Consider the following 22550-nt stretch of genomic DNA (forward strand, 5'->3'; position numbering starts at 1 on the left):
TTATTTTTTCCACTTCACTTAGTTTGTTATCATTTTAAAGATATTCATGACTATTTACTTTTGCAGTCTTTCAAATAACAAGTTTACCGCTTTTCGAAACTAAACTGACATTAAAATAACCAGCAGGAAAACACCAAGAAAGAAAGCTCCTCCAAATTCTGGCATCATTCTGTTGGCACACACGTTACATCCATTTTTAGCACAAAGTATACACTCTGGTGTATTCTGGAAATTGCAGCCTCGTTTAATCATAAAAAAACAGGACAATTAGACAAATGAGTCATTTTATTTATTGCCACAAGAAAATAGCAGAACACTTTGGTCAACTTCATAGCACAGAAACTTTGCTGTTGCATTTTTGGAGAGTAGTCCTCATTTCAGTAAATGATTTATCTCTAGTCATCGTGTCCCATGATAAAACTCCACCTCACCCTGAAGATCTGGGTAAGGTGACACGGCAGTTACTGGGATGCTCTCGGAGCAGGTGGAGGGTCTTCCTCAGCCACTGACCAGCACGGCTGCCTGCAGAGGAGTGGGGAACACACACCAGGCAACCACAGAAAAGTTAAAGAAAGATAATCAGCTTGAGGAATGTTTTATGACATAAACTAGCCTAATCTCATAAAAGCTTCACAATGGTGACTTTCCCCATTCTACCTCATCCCAGACTCAATTTTTCTTCTCTGTGGATTATTTGCTTAGGGTACTCATTCCCTATACTCAAAGTGCTGATGCACTTGAATAAGTTGAAGTACAACTTATTTTTGCTTACAATATATAGTATTTCAGTATTGTGAGATTTGCATTATTTTGTATTCTATGTCTTTTTTTCTGAAATCTTAGCACACACCAATCTGTTTACCTTAGATGTGTCTGAACACATCAGCTGATTAAATCCTAGGGTACCAGGATAGACAAGGGACATGCCAAAGATAGCCCAAATCACTAAGAACTCAAAAATATCTGATATTTTAGTCTTGTCTTAGAGGTATAATACTATACCCGATACTTTGAATGAATTCAGTCAAAGGCTATGATATACTATCAATTGCTTTGTCTAGTAAAATGCTGCAAGCTAGGCATTATCAGGTCATAACTGATAGCATTTACATTACATTAGAGGGAAGTGGTGAATTCACCACTTTGAGGTGACACAGAAAGCTTTTGACAGAACTAGAAAAGACATGACAGCACTGGTTAGCTGTGTAACAATATCATTCAGACCACCTTCATTAAAAAGAAACCTTGCATTATCCCTCCACTCCAGCAGTGGCTGCCACCCTGATTTTACAAGCTTTCAAAACGACAAAGGAAAAGCTACGTATCATGACAGCAAGGCCATATAACAACCAAAATGTGAGATGTATCTTTGGAAGGTTGGAAAGGAGTCAACCACAAGGCAATCTCCTCCAACACACGTATGTTATCCCAAAATAATCAAAACGTCTTTACCACATCTGCCATTTTCCTTCACTATGCACTGTCACTGCACTTATATTTTCACTCGATGTGATAACTCTTCTGCTTCCAAAATCATTCATGATCTTCTCAGCTTCTGCATAAATTCAAACTTCGGGTTAAACCCGGGCCCCAGTCAAATTCACAGCTTCAACTTTCATGAAATATTTTCATCAGTTCTGTACAAGAAAAGCAATAAAGGCTCAGCTGGCTGCGGTCGCTTTTTAGTTTCTGGAGTGTTCAATTATGCAGAAGGAGAAATTAAATTAATTTCAAATATAAAGCAAACAGCTTTAGAGAAAAAGAATGCAGACTGGTAAACTGAGAGAGGAAAGATCAGAGTTCAGTTTCCAGGTTTTTTCATAGAAATACAAAGTGCAAAGAGGTACAAACAATGGCCAGTGAAACAGGTCAAGTATGTGGAAAATGAAGGAATATGATGACAGTGTTTCTTATTTCATTTTCAAATGCTCTTAAGATGTCTTCTTATGTCAGCATCTTTTTCCCTGTCCTAAACTAGATAACTTAATTAATTAAACCTCCAGTTTTCCTTTCTAAGGAAAACACTTTCTGGAACATAAATGAAGTCCCGATTCATGTAAAGTAACTAAAAATCTTTTACATTGAAAGAAAGATGGTGGACCTTTCACACAATGTTTGTGAAATCCCTGTCTCTTCTGCACCTTTCTACTCCATTTTTTGCATGAACATCATCTGTTTAGTATTTGCAGTTCCTCGGGGATTGCAAGTGTGGCTGTAGCTAATCTAGAGTGAACTCTGCCAAAAGTGAGCATAAAGTTGCTTTTGCAGCTGAGGAATTTAGCCCACCATCGGACCAAGGCATGTCGTAGGAGCACAAGAGGCTCCGTGCTGCTTGCACGCGGGCTGCGCGCTACAGCCGCAGACAAATTCCCAGTGTGGACAAGGGAATTCCCAGCAGAGCTACAATGAAATGACGTATGACCCTCCCCTTGGTGTCTGGATCGCCTCTGGGGAATCCCTCCAGCGTGAGAGTGGGAGAGAGGGAGCACACGTGGCCCTTCGCCGCTCCCGTCACGGCCCGGAGACAGCACGAGGGAGGGAGGTTGTGCTCCGGCCGCGGCGGGAGCGGAAAGGAGAGAGCTCAGTGCTCAGCCATAGAATACTCCCTGTTGGGCTGCTGGAAACCAACAGCAAACCACCGCCCCTGTTTTAAATTACGTTTCTGAACTGCCCAGAATAGGGGAGTTTCAAGCCACCTCTGCCTGCCCCGCAGCACCCAGCAGTGCTCCCCGAGGAACCCGGCCGGCCCCCTCTGCACGCAACGCGCCAGGCTCTCCTTACAGCTCCACTCTGCCACAACAACTTGTTCTGAGTGTTGTGCTAAAGTGTGAACACAGCACTCCCCAACTGGGCAATAAAATATTAGCAATGAAAATGCGAGGCTGAAACCGAGGAAGGAGCTCCAAAATTCTGCTGTATGAATATAAATAGTGGGAAAATAGTAGAAGCTTGCACTCCAGATACATTATTTAGACTCTGATGGTTTGTTTTTCTTAATATGACTGAAGTGATCAAAATCTCTCATTTACAATTTTCAGCTAATCATTCCAAATATGCATATGCATTAGACCCTGCAATCCTTTTCATAGATGGAATCTAATACTTCCTTTGTAATTCGTGGATGAGTTTTCTTAATTAAAAAAATGAGGATAAATCACTCAACTCATGTGGAGTAGTTATTGTCTTAAACAATAATCACTGTGCCTGGATTTCATCACAGTGTATTTTGCTACTAAGCACCCTGGTTTTTTTCTTATTTTATTGGAAATACCCCTCCCATGGCCTCTGTGGAAATGAGCGACATAATGCTTTTATAACAACTATGGATTTTGTACAGTTTGTTCTACTTAATCTGCAGCCCATTCTACTTACTGCAGTTCAGGCCTGATCTCTGAAATCTTTGAGTGTACATATTTGTGTGCCTGTGAGAAACAGAGAAGCATATAATAGAGCGAATTTCCATGTATCACCACAGATCAGTATATATTTCTCTGCTTCATTCTTATCTTGTCTGATACAATCACAGGTAAAAATATGCACCAAAATTTATATTTGCTGAATGCTTATACTGAATGCTTGTCACATTATTTTGCTCAGAAAAAGTAGCATGAAGCCCTCTCCCCCCTTAGAAAGCTGCATGGCATCAGCCGTGAGACAGGGAAAGTAGCTGTCACTGCTCTTTCAATTAAAAAAATCTCCCTATCACCACTAGATCAGCATATGGTTTTGTCTTCTAAAAAAGGTATAATTTGTTCAAGGACAAAAATATTGTTAAGAAGACCGAGCTTTGTCTGAGATTAAAAGTTCAGCATTCGAGTTCTTCATACAAGACTGTCTTCAGCAGCTGTTAGCAGAAATGTCTGCATCACCGATACCTTTCTTATTTCTTCATATCTTAAATGATACGCCTAGATGTATATTAAGGGATACACAGACATATGGGAAGCACTGGACCATCTCCGTCCTGTAAAGGTACATTCTGAGTAACACCATACCAACCACACATTGAGTACCTCTCTGTATTACAGATCCTCTCTGCTTACATTAGACATAGTTTAATAAAGATATTTTAAAAGTAGGAATGCATGACTTTTACCTATCGATTAATAACTCATGTCTCTACATTGCTTTGATGGTAAGTTTGGTACAAGAGGTATGACCTGCGATGCCTTCCTGTGCTCTGGTATTAGTTATATATGTTCACATTAAAAACTGAGCTCATTTAGACTAAGCTAAATAGAATCTGACTCTTTGGTCTTAAGAAATGCTGTGACCTTTTGCACTGAGTTGAAGAAAATAATCAACACACCATTTTACATTCCCTATTCTTTATTTCAATTCTATCAAAAAGGCTCTGTGCTGTGAGAAGGGTTGCTTGGGGTGCTAAGAGTGTGTTTGTTTCATATTTCTGTAAATCCATCTTCATTTAATGATTTTGTAGTGGCTCAATTAGCATGATGAGTATAGTTTGGAAAGGAAAGCTAGTCCTGCAGTAAAGATACTGATGTGAAATCCAAGAGACAGAGATTTAGTTTCTAACTTGGCTGCCCACTTTTGGCAAGACTTTGTAAAGTCATTCAAATTGCGTTCTCACTCAGTAAAATGAAGATGATTTCATCTTGGCTTCACCTTGTTCTAGCTTAAGTCTGGGAGCCTGGACAAGCCATAGGACAACCGGGCACCTGGGGCTGCAAGCACTACTGTAATATAAACAGATTTCTTTTGACTGGTGCATTTTAATGACAGATAAAAAGCATTTGGTGTTTGTGGTAATTCTGAATTATATAAAAGCTGATGTTTTTATCAACATCGAGACATTTCTACTATAGAGTTAGTAGGGAGCAACAATTATCATCTTTATTGATGTGAATAGTGTCCTCTTTCTTTTTATGCCTCCCTGTTTCTTAGTTTCTCAATCCTCCACTGCTAAGGAAATGTTATCCTCCACTCCTACGGTGAGTCACTTTCTTTCTGTAGTTTTTGCTTTGCAGTATTTTGTGAAAATTTTCCAAATCCTCTGCTGTTTTCATCCTCTCTCAGCAAAGAATACTTTCCCTGTACAAAACTGGACTCAGACAGGGAATTACAGAGCTTTCATCTGCTGACACTGGGAGAAGTGAGCTCTTCAGTAAATATTTTCTTAATTACTATTTCCTTGTATTACTACTCATTCTTTGTGAGTATCAGAATCTTTCAGGAGGAAGATGAGGACCCTGTGTAGCAGTCACTGCTACAAGTGGGAAAAGGGTAAAACAAGAGTCCAGCTGGGACCTTCTTCCCACTCCCCACTCTGCCAGGCCCTGGGGACCCTCATACAGCCTCTGTAAGGATGCAGGATGAGGACCAGCGATAGAGAGGAACCAGGCAAAGATTCAAATGACAGAGGATATGGAGAAGGCAATGAGCCAAAGAGTCGGGGATACCTGTAGCACTTCCAGCAGCCACAGCTAGATTTCTTCTGCCCAGTGCTGGCTGTGCACATACCTCCCCTCTCTCCCTTACGGTGTCCTTGCACCTGCGCATTTCACACCTGGTCCCTTTTCATCTTCCCTGATCTTCATCAGCAGTCATAAAATTTATGGCTTAAGACTTATCCAGTGTAAAATAACCCTCCTTATTGCTCCACTTCTACGTAGAATTCACATCTTTTATCTGGTCCTTTTATATGCTTTATTCCTTCGTCTTTTCCTGTTACAATCTGTATCTTACATACAGAGATTGTCGGCACTTCTGCACACAGTGTCATTCTGACACTGCCTGGGATTTCATCCCGATCAGATTAAACACAGTAAGTGACATGGCAGACTGAGCAGCTGAGCGGGCAGGCTGAGCATGGATGCTCGTATGCAGAATGACGAAAGCAGGAGCCAGTCAGCCCGGGGACATGGGATGTACACTGCAGGAGGAAGAATCGGGAGGCTGCTGGGCTATCTGTCCCATCACGCCATGCCGACTATTAGAGTACAAGCCAATAAATGATGGCAGAGCTGAGGGTCAGGAATTGTCCCAGAGGACTAATCTGATGTCCATCACAAAAAGCTCTGCTTGTAGAGAGCATCTTTGCAGCAAAAGAGGCACCAAATGTGTCACCTCTGGAGTTAGTCAGTGCTTCCCTAACCATCTTAGGAACAAACTTTATAGCATTCCTGCTGATTCAGTGGCATAGAAATTTGCTCATTGTTCCAAATGTAGATCCCTCACATGCTAACATAAATATACCCACTGGGATGATTTTTAAAATGTCTACTTCTTCTCTTGAGGGTTCACTTACAAAATTGGCTGATATTACTCCATCAACAGAGAGCCTGATTCGCTTCTCACATACACTGATCATACACAAGAGTTATGTCTTTGGCTTGCATGGATGTATTTCCAAAAATCCAGACATTCATTTGAGTGTCCTTAACCTGAGTCAGATAGCTGAGGTAAAGACTAACAGGTGGCAGAAAGCACAATTTCCATACAATAATAGTACTGGATTTTGTGTTAGTTCTGATGGATAAAGACCTGGCTGTATCTCAGTTACCGGATGAGTGTGTGACATCGATGTACTGCAGCATTAGAAAAGTCAAATGAGATCTGAGGAGGTATAAATTGAGGTGTCTTCCTCCTCCAGGGGGAGATAATTATGCATTAATGCCCTAATGAAATTTCAACCGACATACTGTGTACTGTTCCCATCACTCATGCCCAGAAATTATGAACTCCAAGTACAGCAAATGCAGAGCAGAATACTTACATGAAAAGGGCCCATCTCAAGATAGAAAGCTGAAGAGCACAACCTGTTCACTTCAGCAAAATGAGGACTAGAGAGAATAATCCCATGCCAGAAACACACCAGGAAGGGAAAAAAATGCTCTTTAAACTGAAGGACAATGCTGAAAGGGGGCTGGGGACATTTAAAGGTCCCTTCCAACACAGACTGTTCTATGATTCTATGAAAAAAAGAACAAATAAATATAAAACGCTAGAAAAAAAGTGGGGGATGGAAATAGAAGTTGGTTTCTGACAGCCAAAGAAATGCAGTTTGGCAAGGCTCAGGCAGAGGCCTCTACAAACGAGAGGTGTGAGGGATCAGCATCATCACTCCACACCAGTTCCCCGGGATATCAAGCCTCACAGAGCTGCGAGCTGCCCCAGCTGCTGGGGTTGAGAATCTTGCAGGAATGCTTGGGGGTTTGCCTCTATTTGGCTCCTTCATATTTGTGTTTTCCTGGTCACCAGAATTGGGAAAGTAAGGTAGATCTACCCATACTTGTGAAATTCCAGTACTTATAAATCAAAAACCTTGTCTTCCCGCTCGGTCTGGTAAAACCTGTTTCCCTCAAACACAATGTTTTACACCTGAGACTCAGGGAGGGGACCTTCAGCACCAGCGGCAGGGTGGCAGAGAGAGAAAGCCACAAAAAAAAAAAAAAAAAAAAAAAAAAAAAAAAAAAAAAAAAAAAAAAAAAAACCAAAAAAAACCACCACCCCAAACGCAGTCCCCCTCCCCGGCGCTGTGCAGGGGAGCGGAGCTGCCGCCAGCCCCGGGGCGCCTCTCCCCACGTCCCCCCCCTCGGGTGACTCACGCCAATGTCTCATCCCCGCCCGCCCCCGGTGAAAACTTCCCCCGGTAACTTCCCCCGGTGCCGGGTCCTCGCTGCTCCCCCCGACGGCAGAGGCACACCCCACAACTACACCACCCCCCCCCCCCCTCCGCCCCCCCAATTTCATCCCGAACCCCGCCGGAGTCACTGCCGGCGGGGCAGCGGCGCGGGGCGGGGGGGGGGGGGGGGGGGGGGGATGTCGTAGGTGCTGCGTCAGCGGGAGCCCGACGGCGATTGGGGGAGGCCGCGCTCTCCCCGCGTTCCCGAATTATAAAGTGCCGCCGCCGCCTCCCGCACCCGCTCCGCTCCGCAGCGGCGCTCCCGGCCCCGGCAGCGGGTGCTCGGCTCGGCGCCCCCCTCCCCAGCGCACACACACACCCCACACACCCCCCCCCCCCCCATTAAAGCTGTCAGCGGTGGGGGGCTGCGAGTTCCGTCCCCACCCCGCCAGGGTTTCTCCAGAAGCTGCTCGGCCTCGCTGTAAATAACAGCGGCTCCGACGCCGAGGCTGCAGCCGGGCGCAGCTCGCTTCCCCAGCAACTCCCGGGAGCCCCGACGGGAGCCTGTGATGTGAGTGACCCGCTCTGCCTGCGGGGTGTGTGTGTGGGGGGGGGGGGGGGGCAGGGGGACACGCACGCCGTGGGAGGGGGGAACCCGGGTGCCCGTCGTCGGGGCGGCTGCTCAGGGCTCTCCGGTGGGCAAGCCTTCCCGGGAGGGGCTGCCGGCCCGGCCGCGCCGCGCCGCTGTGGGTCTGTCCCCCTGAGCTTTGCGGGAAGGGCGGGATGGAGTGCTTGGGGGCGAGCACTTTCACCGTCGGCAGCTTCATCCTTCGGGTCCCGCTCCTCTCCGGGCGCGGGTCGCTTGCCTCGCAGCCGCCAAGCGCCCGCGTACCTTCCGCGCCCGCGCAACCGCCCCCCGGGCTCCACAACCCGGGCGAGTTACCGGAGTTGCGTGCGCCTCAGAACTTGGTTTTGATAAATCGCGGCGGCCGAACGGTTTCGTACCGTTTTTCCCTGCCCCGAAGGTGGGAGAGGCAATGCGGGGAGGGGGGCGAAGCGGAGGGGGGGGGGGGCAGTGGGCTGCCGGCTGACCTCTCCTTCTTGCAGCCCCATGGCTTTGCTCCTGAGACTCGGCTGCTCGCTGCTGGCCCTCAGCACTTGCCTCCTCCTCGGGGTGCGGGCGGACTGCGGCCGCGACTGCGCCGGCTGCGCCTACCGCCTGGGCCCCCGCGCCGGCATCCACCCTCTGGTAAGCGGCAGTGGGGCCGGGGGGGGCGGGGGGGGGGGGGGGGGGGCGGGGAGGGGGGGGATCGCCCGGCCGCTTCAGCGCCGCGGAGACCCCCTTCGGCCGGGTCCCCCGCGCCGCCTTAACTTTGGGAAGGGAGGAAAAGGGGAAGGGGGCGAAGGAGGGAAATCACAAAAAGAAATAGCGGGGGAAGCGGCCGGGGTCGCTTGGAAGAGATTTTTTTTTAATTTTTTTTTTTTTTGAAACGGGGAGGGAGGAGCGGGCGCTGGGGCGCTGAGGAGGGGGCGAGGCGGGGGGGGGGGGGGGGGAGCGGGTTGTGCGGGCAGCGCTGAAAGAAACCCAGTGCGCCCCGAGGAGACACACGGACACACAGACAGACATACAGCCCAGCCCGCCCGTCCATCCCGCGGCCCGACAGCGAGCGGCTGCTTCCGAGGGGGGGGTGGACACCCCGCGCCAGGCAGCCCCGGGGGGGCAAAAAGGACAAAAAAACAAGTGAAAAAGTAAGGGGGAAGGGAAATCCGGGCCGAGAGGGCAGCTCTGCAGGGAAAGGAGGGGTCGCTGCCCGGTACTTCAGCCCCGGCTGGGCGGGGGGAAGGCGGGAGGGACGGGAGGGGGGTGCCGACCCCCGGCCGCGGGCTCGCCGGCGGGGTGAGCTCCCTCCAGGCAGGATGGCTGTGGAGCTGAAAAGCGGCGGATCTGCCTGAGATCTCGCCAAAAAGTGGGGTTCAAGCCTGGTTTGAGGAGCAGTACCTCCCGCTGCTCTCCCTCTGTGCTCGGTGCTGCAGGAAAGTTCCCTTTGACGGCGTCTCCTAAAACAAATCCTGCTAAGAAAACCCCAGAATGCGGGGTGGGGGGTGGGGTGGCGTGTATCTGTAATTTTAATGATATTAAAATAATCTAAAAGTATAGTCAGAGGGGCGACTCGACTTGAAATTTAAGGACCGCGGTCAGTGTCGGTCTGGGGCCCCTCAGCCCTCCCTGAAGAAGGCGGGAACTGAGCCTGCCGAGTCCTTTGCCAGAGGCTCCTGCGGTTTCTGACCTCACGCAGACGCCTCTTGAGGCATCTAGCTCTCGGCACATCTAAATGACCTGAAAAGTTTTGTTCCTATAATGCCGTCGATTACTTGGGAGCACACAAAAGGAAGGACTGGACCCTACGTTTTCACAGAATTAGGAATCACTGAGTACTGCTTACTCTAAAAGTGAGGACTCACTCTTAACCACAACAGGTTCATAAGGGCAGTATTCTTAGGAATACTGGCAAAACCGTTCCCCATATTCTTGCTTACATTGGCTTTCAATCAAACTTTAACATCAACTAGGGACAAGGCGGTAGTTTGTGCTTTCGGGGGGAAGGATTCATGCTTTTCAAATTATATGTTGTGGGTGTTTATACTGATATTCTCTCCTGGAAACCTTCAGCAATTACTGAAGAAAGAATCAAAGTCCCATTCCATAACAACAGCAATTAGTTGAAATGGGAAAAGAAGCCGTGTGCTGTACCATATATTCTTTATACAAATACAAACAGCTTTTAGAAACAACTGTTTCTAGATAATGTTTCTAGATCTAGTAACATTATAACTTATTTTATTACACTGTATCTGCATATGGGGTGGTTTGTTGTTTTTTTGTTTGTTTTGTTTTTAATAGAAACACATGTTTCTAGATAGTGTTTTTAGATCTAGTAACATCATAACTGATTTTATCACATTGTATCTGTAAGATACAAGATTTATCACATTGTACCTAGTCGTTCACACCTATGAGATAGCATATGCTAATTTGGCCATAAGGGTTATTTAAACGAATTGAGAAGGGAAAAGGAAGGGAAGCACCTATTCTTGCTTTGATTTAGAGCAATTTCAAAGTCAGACTGAAGCTGAGATCACATTCTCTTAACGGCATAACTATAATATATAACAAGCATGTAGTGACAGTTATAATAAATATTGTTGTGAAATACATAAATCCCTTAATTTTCTTTTGATCGTACCAACAGACAGGTAAGGCCAGAGGTAGGGAGCTGGTCAGTTAGCTATTAGAGAAAACTGTGCTGGGGTTTAATTTCACACTTCTAAAGCATATTGAGATCCTTAGCAAACATCAGCTATAGGCAGTATAAATGTTTCTCTTATTGAAAATATTAATGATTTCTTGTTTAATCATTGTGGTACAAAAAACATGGGCCAGAAAAGAAACCCCACTGGGTTCACTTTTTTTTGCCGACTGAAGAGTGTGTCTTCACAAGAAGTAAATTCCCCTGTCACTACAGAGATAGTAGTAGCTAATATGTATGTTATTATCTTTACATTATGACCTACGCACACAAGTAATGAAAACTTTTTTTATGTCTTAGCCTGAAAATTTTTCATTAGATTCAGAAGCCACACGTCTTAGGATTTTTTCCCTCTTTCTGATGGTTGCTGCTTTGTATGTCAAGCTAGCAACATCAGAACCTTGATCCTGCCCAGGACAGCCTGTATTTTTATGTTTGTTTTTGTACACATTTGAAAGATCTGTTCCACAATGAGACACTAATTATAACAGACAGAAATACAGCCTTTAAAGCTGTGCAGTATATTGAAGATACTGAGCAATACAGTGTATCTGGCTTCTTTGCAATGACAATGCCATGTAACTTCTTTCCTAAAATTTCTGAATGGTACTTTTAATGATGAAGAATGAATATACTTCTATACGTTCGTTATGAAGCAAACCACAATTGGTTTTTAGCTTCCCAGTAGTAAATACAAAAAAAAAAAAAAAAATATCATAACAACGCACCTGAGCATAATGGAGGTGCAAGAACTGTACATGTGGCTTCCCTGGAAACAGAAATTTAGGGGCCGCCCTGACATATAGGACCCACGACCCATTTTGTCCAGTATTCTGTCTCTTAGAGTGAGACTACCATGTCCTTCAGAGAGGGATATGAAGAACTTAAGAACAGACAGGTACCAAATCTTTCCAAGCCACTCACAAAGAGAGGCTCGCTCATGGTCTTTTAAAAACAAGAAAAGCTAAGACAAGGTGGCAGTGAGATGCTTGTTACACTCAAATCATTCTCAGTAAACCGCATCCATTTTTCAGGCATGTACACTAGAATGTGAAGGAAAGCTGCCTTCTGCCAAAGCCTGGGAGACCTGCAAGGAGCTCCTACAACTGGTGAAGCTGGATCTTTCTGAGAATGGCAACGTTGCTCCAGGAGACAAGAAAGAGCTGGATGAGAACCATTTGCTTGCGAAGAAGTATGGAGGCTTCATGAAAAGATACGGCGGGTTCATGAAGAAAATGGATGAGCTCTATCGGGTAGAACCAGAGGATGAAGGTAACGGAGGCGAAATCCTGGCTAAGAGGTATGGAGGGTTTATGAAGAAAGACTCAGATGATGATGCCCTTGATAATTCCTCTGATCTGCTGAAGGAGCTTCTGGGAACAGGGGACAACCCTGAAGCGGGGCATTACCGCGAGATAAATGAAAACGATGGGGATGTCAGCAAAAGGTATGGAGGCTTCATGAGAAGCATAAAGCGCAGCCCCGGATTGGAAGATGAAGCCAAAGAGCTGCAAAAGAGATACGGTGGTTTCATGAGAAGAGTGGGCAGGCCAGAATGGTGGCTGGATTACCAGAAACGATACGGTGGGTTTCTTAAGCGCTTCGCTGACTCCATTCTCCCTTCAGAAGAAGATGGGGAAGCTTACTCCAAAGAGGTCCCAGAGATGGAAAAGAGATATGGTGGATTTATGAGATTTTAATACATTTCCCTTTATCCCTTTTGTCCTAAATGAGAAAGACTGCCTTATTGGTCATAACTTATTGTAACGTGTTGCTTGTACTGTACAGTTTTTTACTGTCCTTGGTTAATGATGCAACCTGCGATTTGTTGTTTCAGGTTCTGTGTTCTTTCCAGTCAAATAACTAATTTCTGTTTTAGTCAAGTTTCAGTCTGTATTGTAGTTTCCATGCTAGAACTATTTTTATTACTGTATTCATTTTCTTTAAAGAGGAAGTACATTGACAGTAGAGTTGCTTAACTGTATATACAATAAATTCTTCATCCTAACTGCATAAATTCTGAAATGTTATTTATTTCCTCTCAGTCATTTAATCAAACATCATCTCAATTTCTCTTTAAGCAACCAGAACAATGCCAATCTCTTTTCTGTATTTACAGAATTTGTACTGCATACACAAGAGCTGAAACACATTTTTGTCTTTAGTTTTCTCAGTTTCTTAGAATATTAGAATAATAAATATGCTATAAAGTCAATATAATTGTATTTGCTCTAACAGCTCTCATTTTAACCAGTTAACAGAATAAATGTTTAAAGCCTAAGTTTATAATTCATAATGTTCAGACAACTCACATGAAAAAAGAAAATCGTGTGTTTGACTTAAAGCACTAAAAGCATTTCTCCAGTGCACGACACAACGCCACGTTTGATTAGTTACACCTTTTATATCCATCCAATATAGGATTGTACAGTTGGCCTTAAAGTAATAAACATTAACTCAAAAAGCATAAGTGTGAAATCAACATAAACCAAAACTGCATAAAAAAGCTTCAGAATTCTAATTGTACAGCGCACCAGACAGTCTTCCATGAAAGAGCTTTGTGCTTGATTCCTCAGCTGATATAAATCACTTTGGCACTACTGAAATATGGGAAATTGCTCGTCAGTCTTTTCTGTTTCAAACAAAGGCAGTATAAGTAAATCTGAGAAAAAAAACAGACTACCCAACACTAACACTGTAGATCCTTTGGCATTTACATAAGTGGCATTTACACCAAAGGCCATCTCCCATCCCAGCGTGCGCTTCCTTCCATAACTCTGACCGTCCCCCTAGATTCCTAGTCTGTGAGCACTTTACCTACTGCTACTAGTTACTGGTTACTTCCCATTTAAATTAACATGATAAGAATCGCTTTGACCACTGAGGCTGACAATAATTTAAAGTATCTGTAGCCGAAATCCTCAAAGCTGTTTAGATACCTGATTATTGCTGAAATAGTTTATGGGAGCTAGATGTCTAAAACCATCTATGGCTCCGCATTCAGTATCTGTTTTTCAGTTTTTCACAGTACTATCTGTTGACACAAGGGGCAAGATAAGGGTCTGACTTTTCTTTAACTTCAAGTCAATAGGATGTCCTCAGTACTTAGGACTTTTAAAAATTAATCTGTGTTTATATATGCACTTAAAAGCCTCACTACATACAATTAGATGTGATGATTTTCAGCTTGGCCCTTGGTGGTCTGAAGTGGCCAAAATCCTGCTGAAGTGTTCATAAAACACAATGCATTCCTTTTCCTTCAGTAAAAAGCAAGGCACCTATTTTCATCTTCCTGCTGTAGAGAATTGATACCAAATTTTAAAAGGCAGAAATACAGATGCCTGTAGAAGCTCCATGGCCTTTTCAGAATTCAGTTCTGCTCCCTAGGGACTTCTAGAGAGTTCTTCAAGATGCCACCAGCCGCAGGAAAAGTCTTCTGCCCATTCCTTCCCCCCATAGCACCAGCCCAGCAGTGGCTGAAGGACATCGGTCGGGCTCCTGGAGCACATCACCTGGTGGGTTTCACCCACAGGGACCTCAGGCTGTGCACACTGAGCCTGCTCTGCAGCCCGAACCCATGCATGGGATGCGGGCACCAGCACCGGGTTTGCTTCAGACATACACTCCAGAAGGAACTAAAATGACAAGGCAGTTGCATCCTTCATCTTTCACTTCAACATTCGTTCACTTCTTTTCCCTAAAACTTACCTCCGATTCAATCAAAGAGAGGCCCTTGCCAGACTTTTAACTAAAAGAAGCATTGTTGCACCTGATGATGCAAAAGGTTTATGTCGTTGTCACCCATCCTTCACAGTTAACAAAAAATTGGTGATGTAATGAGGAATAAAACTCCCAAATTCTAGAGACCTAGTATGTATCTTGCAGAATGAAGTTTTGATCTGCTAAACTTTCCCATTTATAGCAATTTATATAGTAGGAAAAAAGTACTTGATACAAACTTCTAACTGGGATATGTGTACGCAACCCAAAAGAGGAATGAAGGCAAGCAAAGTGAAGGACTAAGTCTCTTCCAAGGCTGAACAGGCAGGTGGCCATGTGCATAGAAGGAGAATGCCATTTTGATTCTCTGAATGAAACAGCAAAGTTGAATAGTCCTCATTCCTCCCATTATAATTAAAAACCTTTCCAGTTAGACACTTTTTTGCTTTAATAATTATAAATTAAAAGGTGTGCAGTTAGAATAAGATCCAATTTCTTCTGTTGAAGTGGAATTTCTTATTTTAGACTTTCAGTTATGCCATCACTCAGGGGCTCTCTAACACTAAAGTGCTCTAACATTCTCAGTAATTAACATTTCAGATTAAATCAGCTCAAAATATGCCAGTGAATCAAGAAATGTTTCCTGAAGTTCACTTTTCTAAATCACAAATCAAAACTAAGGTTGAAGATAAGGTCTATTGGGCTGCAAGATGAAAAAGGGCATCTCATTCTTGGTCCAAGTTCTGAAAGGGTCCCCTAATTTTCCTCTTACAATACATTCCTAGAACAGTCACATCAGTGGAAGATTATTGAAACAGCTGTATCACTTTATATAAATAAAAGTAGAAAGGAGGAAAGCCTGATGTCTGGAAAGAAAAATAATTACAAGATTATTCTGAGAGAAGAAATGTCATCCTGAGATCAAAAAACAGATTCTACATTTCCTTTCCCTGGTTCTTATAATTGGCTTGGCATTTTTACACAGCAATCAATATTCCAGAGTATGATCAAATATAGTATCATTGGTCTGAATACTGAGTAAGTATAACAAAAACTGAGTATGAACAATGAATGCTGGAAGGGTCTAGACCAGTGAAACTGATTAATTGATTAATGTCTCTGCATGAGGAAGAAAAGGAAGAAAAAGATAGTATAGTTGAGGTTAGGCAAGGATGAGCTGGGCTTTTTTAATAGGAAATAATTAGAGGAAGGAATAGAAAAAAAAAAAAAAAAAAAAAAAAAAGGGATTTCCTGAATCGAATGGAGTTCACATACAGGAGCAGATCATGGGGAAGAAAGAAGCTGATGAATACAATGATTTCTGACTACCAAATTGCATTCAGCTGGAGCTCTGCCTGAAAACCTAAGCTTAAATCTCAGGATAATGAGGATAGGTCATAGAGCCATTCCCACATCTCAGATGAACTTGGCATATTCTATGAACTGAAATATGTAAAATATAACTTTGAATTTCCTGGTGGGTTTTTTTTTTGTAAATTAATATGTAGTATGATATATAATATAAATAACTACAACATTATTATTACAATAATTATTTTGTAATTATGTCTAAATAATTATAATGATTTACTTTATAATTGTTTATAATCATATCATAAATACAAGTAATTATAACATCAATGTTGATAGCTGTTTCAGATAATGTTTCCCAAGATAGAATCTTTATAAGAACAAAAACATGTTCTAATTTAATATACTGAAATAAGTATTATTAAACTGTGTTCAACATAGACTCTAAATATACACTGGCTCATTTTATTTCTGAAGGGAACTCAATTAACATGAACCAAAGTTTTCAATGTGTGGTGTATAAGGGCCTCTCATTAGGATGGTTTTGGAAGACTACATATAAGACAAAATGACAAATTCATATCACAAATCTACAGCTTGTGCATACATCTCAGTGCCACAGAAAGTTTTCTTTACAGCCTTCTTCAAGCACTACAAAGCTCAGCTGGACGCAAACAGCAGGATTCCTTCTTATGCCAACAACTTCCCAGAATTTGCAACTTAAAAAGCAATTGAATGGTTAAATTCCCTGACCCTAGGTTGTTTTGAGAATTAAGAAATTCCTGGTAGGAGTTAGCTGGCCTCAAAGCCCATTTTATTGGCAGTGATGTTCTGGGACAACCCTGAGGAGCGTACCATATTTCTGGCCTTTTAAAGCACTGAAGTGGGATCTAAAAAGTCACACAGAGAACAGTGTAACCACTTCCCTATCCGAGTCCGAAAACTTCCATGCTTCTCTTCAGTTCCCACCAAGCTGAGTGATTCAAGTATCAACAAAGAGATCCTTCCACCTGACTAAGCTTTGCAGTCTGGTCTCTTTCTCTAAAAGCAGCCACTTTGGCAGTGCACAGACTTCATTTCTTCCACTTCCTTTGCAGTCCTACCACCTCTCATAGAAACCCCTTTTGTCAGTCTCCGCTCGCAGCCTTCGATGTCATTTCACCACCTACAACACTGAGGTTTGCTTTCTGACCTAAACCATTAAAGACAAATGTATACCTTTAATTGAAGAATGACTGAGACCTCCAGTTCCAAGTCCTAACTGTGGAGGCTAGGTGGCTATTTTTAGATTTTTCTGCTTTTCATATTTTGATCATAATCCTTTGCTGCCCGTGGTATTAGAAATAGTAATACATATCAGCAGGAATGCACTAACTACATCAAACCTGTACTGTAACTGTATTTCATAATATCATAACTCTATTGTAGTTGTAGACCACTATTCCACCTACCTGATAAGAGTAGGGAGATATCATGAACATAGCTGTTAGCAACGATCAGGGTAGCAAAACCAGCTGTAAATCATTAATCTGAGCATTCAATTACTAATCCCATCAGCTTCATTTAAAGCATTTAAACTGACAGTTGCATATCCATTTAACTGTTGCTATAGAAAATGAAAATGCTTAGAGGTATTTGACAGGCAAATCTTTACTGGCCCAGCAGGGATTTAGACTGAATTTGTTTAATTAGATTGTGACTTAACCTAAATTGAGCATTTACTGTAATCCTTGCTGAAACCACAGAATGAAATCTCTTGAGGTTAAACAGTCATCACAAAAGTACATCAGTCTGCTAAATAGTTTGTTAAAAGCACTGTGCTGCCCTGCGTCCCCAGGGAGAAGGCTGGCATATCCTTGTACACAGATTACAAGTGTATTTCCATAACTATCCATGTCTGTAGGTGTACAGGGGCATACATGACCTTTGCCTCTTGCCCTTCTGCCATTACTCCCTTTCTCAACACAGTCTTCTCCTGCCCAACAGTGAATGTTTGCAAAAGTTCCTACCAACTCTGTATTTTCATACTAAATTTAAATGTATGCAATGACTTGCACTCCAAGTGCAGTGAGATCTGTGCGCAGACCTCTGATCCGAGCTCATCTCAATTCCAATCCATATAAAATTACAGGACACAGAGTTAGGAAAACTGTTCCTACACTCCTGTCAGAATCTGCATCTTAACTCTTAGACTTAATACCTCTGGAAAATATTCTAAAACACTTAGTCACGTAATGCTTTTTGTTTCATGAGCAGAAGACAATGGCAGCAGCAGTATAAATAACAGGTAAATTTCTGTCATAAAAGCAGCAGAGGCAGATAAACCACATAAGCCTTTCCTAGAAAAGCAGCATTTTTCAATCATGATCTGCAGTATAAATGGGTTTTACAGTGGGACTTTCACATTTTTCTACATTTCCATCTTCATCTCTGCAAATAACTAGCTGACAAAGGTGGGAAAGGGGGTTGAAATTTCAACTGCACCACACTTCTCCATCTAGAAAAATATTCCACAGAATAATATTTTTTTTTTTATTTTTGTTAATATGACATAGCTGTCACGTTATGATGGCTAATGACACAGCTAATGTGACAAAGTAATTCTCAGAAAGTGATTAACTCATTCTTTGCCCATCAGCCAGAAAAAAAAAAAAAAAGCTGTCATCTTCTATCTGAAGAGCAGCAGTGGAAACTACTCAAAGCAAAGTCACTGGTGAGGCCTGGCCAAAGCAGATGGCGGCATGCCGACACAACTAATCTACATTCTTCGTGTAAATGTGAATACCACCATCATTCAGTTTTCTCAGTATCTTAATGAAAAGAGCAATTAAATCACTATCTAACCGTAAAGTGAGGCAAGACAAATAGGAATAGCAGTGGGTAAAAAGAAATGCTTAGAGGAAATAATTTTCTGAATAATACTCCTCACTATTGAAGACACCTGCCCCTCCAATTCCTGCACAGTTTTGAGATCTGCTGTGGTTCGTTGGCACTGTTAGTACACTCCAGCTGTTCTGGTCTCTGCTGTGGTTGCACTTCTTCCTGGCATCATTATTCTCTGGTGATTTTCAGACTATTCGATTATTCAAGTTCATTAAATGCATTGAGTCACACCTTGAGAAAGCTCCAGCTACTCTAAAACGTAACAGCTTGTGCCCAGATATCCATCAGCATATCCCCTTTGCCTTCCGCTCTGTACTGCCTCACTACTGTTGGAGTTCAGAGTCCCTGAATCCAACCCAGAGTCCCTGAACTCAGAAAGTCATCTCAGAAAAGAGATCCTTCCAGAGCAGGAATACTGTGCTTTCTTCCCCCTTCCCATCACTATTAGGCTCTACAGTGGTGCAGTGACACTGGGTACTATTTAGTCAGGCTCAAAGAGATCAGGCAACCCACTTCATAGTCCTCAGCACTACTGTCACTAATATAAGAACTCATTTTTTCAGTATGCGAGAAGAATGACAAATTATTTAAGGGTACATTCAAGTGCCATTATATTCAAGGGCCATTATATCCACCTGCAAATAAACAACCCATCCTAGTGAAATAGCCCAACTGGCTATCGTTCAAGATGAAAAGGGTTAAAGAGAAAAAAGAATATATGGTTCCACAGTCATAAATAATTTCAGTCTTTTCAATTAATTGGGAGACAGGGAATACCATTTGACAGAAAGGACTGGTCAGACTAGATAAAAGATTTTGTATGTCTGACTAACTTACAGAAGATATCATTCTCCTCCCCTGTTTCTTCTGGGGAATATGGACATTTCACCTGGCAAGCAAAGACAGTTTTCTTTTTGACCTGCCTACATACAGGAGAAAACTTTATAATTTGGTCCTCTGCTCATTTGCCTAATCCTGTCTCCAAGATGTCCGGATTTCTTCCTTGTCAAGAGCACAGTCAACAGTAGCTTTTCCCAAATGACACACATTTCTAGGGATTTGAGGTTTTGCAGCTTAAATCCTTCAGCATCCTTAGGCACAATAATGCCAAGCACTGTGCTTTGTCCCTTCTTTCTCAGGAATGGTACCATCAGCTGTGTTTATTCCCTGGTGCACTGCGACACTTACGCCAGATATGACTGTATTATCACAGATACCACGTCTGGATACCCCAAGACCACAAGGAGTACAAACCTGGTGCTGGCACCTTCTCAGTCATGGCCTGGTGTTGCCATTTGACCAACATTGCAATTATGGATGGGCAGAACGTTGCAGAACACGCGAGGTTAGGTGTGGATGCAGATGAGCAGCAGCTTTGGATGTGGCATGCACAGGCCTGCCGAGAGATCTCAACATAGATATAAAGATCTGGGCTGCAATGTCTCTGTAGGCTCACTGTAGGCTGGCTTAAATTCAATAGCTGAGGATTTTATTTACAGTATTAAAGTCTTTCTTAAATGCCTATTAGAAATACAAACCCTCCCATAGCTGCAGTAGCCGATAGTTATCATCTCCTGGATCATGCCCCAGCAGCATTGCAACAGCGTCTGATACGGCAACTCATAATTTTCACTTCAAAACTTGGACTGGAAATTAAATTAATTTGGCTGACTTTGTGATGAAGTATACTGAACCAATTAGAAGAAAAGAAAAAACATAGGAAAGGAAGTCCTCTCTGCTCCCTACTATTCCTTGGAAAGAAAGCAACTCATACTTTTATTCAGGATAAAAGATCCAAGTTTTGTGAGCTAGGACTCCTTTTCCTCTTCGTTTATAGGGTGTACAGCCACTTCCCTTGTATCCCTGATCAACTTCATCTTGAGGTAGAATGTCAGGTTCACTACAGGGTGTATTCCCTCCTGGGTGCTCTCTTGTAGTCCTGAGTTTTGGCCAAAGCCGTTAGAATATGCACAGATCCAAGGGATACATAAAGTTTGTGCTGAGGATTTAATTTCCTTCCGACAAAACAATAAAACCACCACTTTGATTTCATTTACCTTAAGTCTTAGCTATCTGATGAGAATTCAGACTAACATCTTTGACCCCAATGGATCAAAAGTATGTTTTGACACAGACATTTAGGAGGAAATTTGAGCTTTCCTTGTTGTTCTGAAAGTTAAAATTATTAAAGAAGGGCTGGAAAGTTAAGGTTGTCGCATATCCTGTATAACAAGGGATTCCCACATTTTATCTTGTGTCTCATATTGGATCACTCTTAAAAGTCAATTACATGACTAAATTCAGCATCACAGATGGATGTTACAAACTTCTTGTCTGGATCCTCATAAACCTGGACATTTTCTATTAATAATACCAATTTACTAACATCACTGAACACTACTGACTTGCAGAGAGCTTTTCCTCACCAGTCCTTACCAGTGCTAAATAACTCACCTTTTGAGGAATTAGGCATATCTGGATTTTTTTTTGTTTCTCCAAATATGTGAATACAAATTACTTTATCACGTGATTTGCACAATTCCATTAATCGCTAGCACTGCTACGATATCAAACTACTTTTGAATGTCTAAAATAAAATTCTACCAGAAATTCAGCAGAGATCTAAAGAACTATTAGAGTCTGCAGAATTTAGCTTTGTCAGAAAATACTGAATTATCATTTAATTTGTCTGTATTTATCAAACCATTTGTTTGGCACATCTCTTTGCAGCATGTGAATATTAAATTAAGTTTTAAAAAGACAAACACAAGCCATTCATCTGCCCAGTAAAATAATTATTCATAAAGCATTTTAATAGAGTAATTTCATTCTACTAATCTGTTTTTTTTCCAGCAGTGCAGTTTTAAGTTTTACATAATGATAATACATGAATCTCTTATTAATATATCGACACCTACTTAATGTCTGTTTATAAAAAGCTGTGGAATATAATAATGACTAGTAATTAATAACATATCTTTAAAGGATTTATTGCAACTCGGAGGTCAAGATGCATTTCAATATCATTCGCCTCAGCATCTTGAAAGTGAGATTCTTCACATTCTCAGTAACAAGAAGATGTCAGTCAACGTGTCATCATAGAATCATAGAATGAGAGAATGGTTTGGGTCAGAAGGGACCTTAAAGATCATCCAGTCCCACCCCCCTGCCCCGGGCAGGGCCCCCTTCCCCCAGCCCAGGGTGCTCCCAGCCCCGTCCAACCTGGCCTTGAACCCTTCCAGGGAGGGGGCAGCCACAGCTGCTCTGGGCACCCGGGGCCAGCGCCTCACCCCCCAAACAGGGAAGAATTTCTGCCTTACATCTAATCTAAATCTACCCTCTTTCAGTTTAAAACTGTTACCCCTCACCCTATCACTACACCCCCTGATAAATCGTCCCTCCCTATTTTGCCTATAGCCCCCTTTTAAATACTGGAAGGCTGCTATAAGGTCTCTCCAGAACCTTCTCTTCTTCAGGCTGAACAACCCCAGCTCCCTCAACCTGTCTTCAGGAGGGAGAGGTGCTCCAGCCCCCTGATCACCTTCATGGCCCAAAATATTCAAAAGGTCCAGGAGGCTTGAGAACAGGAGGTAATTCTCTAATTCTAATCTTTACTACCAATCAAAAGGCTGATAAAATGAGTTACACTTGCATTTATTATGCATGGCTTATAGAAGTTGTGTTGGTTTTGGCTGGGGTAGAGTTGATTTTCTTCCCAGTAGCTACTGCGGGGCTATGTT

The 22550-nt window shown here is 42.7% G+C and overlaps 1 protein-coding gene and 1 long non-coding RNA gene across 2 annotated transcripts in view; one reads left to right on the forward strand and one right to left on the reverse strand.

Moving 5' to 3' along the window:
- Positions 1-329: 329 nt before the first annotated feature.
- Positions 330-22550, reverse strand: part of LOC116961942 — a 64796-nt gene continuing 42575 nt past the window's right edge. The window contains exons 2-3 of the long non-coding RNA XR_006164728.1: positions 1453-1555; positions 330-522 (exon numbers count right to left, since the gene is read on the reverse strand). This is a non-coding gene — a long non-coding RNA (uncharacterized LOC116961942). The remainder of the gene's footprint in view (positions 523-1452; positions 1556-22550) is intronic.
- Positions 7894-12909, forward strand: PENK (proenkephalin). The gene is made up of 3 exons (XM_042786250.1): positions 7894-8159; positions 8696-8837; positions 11931-12909. The coding sequence occupies exons 2-3, from the start codon at positions 8700-8702 to the stop codon at positions 12594-12596; spliced, it is 804 nt and encodes a 267-aa protein (XP_042642184.1). The 5' UTR covers positions 7894-8159; positions 8696-8699; the 3' UTR covers positions 12597-12909.

This window comes from Tyto alba, unplaced genomic scaffold, assembly GCF_018691265.1.
Source record: "Tyto alba isolate M040663 unplaced genomic scaffold, T.alba_DEE_v4.0 Super-Scaffold_9, whole genome shotgun sequence".
NCBI classification, from domain to species: domain Eukaryota; kingdom Metazoa; phylum Chordata; class Aves; order Strigiformes; family Tytonidae; genus Tyto; species Tyto alba.

Bases quoted from the DNA above. Each gene is read 5' to 3' on its own strand.
- PENK (XM_042786250.1), top strand. From the start codon at position 8,700: ATGGCTTTGCTCCTGAGACTCGGCTGCTCGCTGCTGGCCCTCAGCACT. The intron at 8,838-11,930 runs GTAAGCGGCAGT...TCCATTTTTCAG, and splicing joins GCGCCGGCATCCACCCTCTG to GCATGTACACTAGAATGTGA.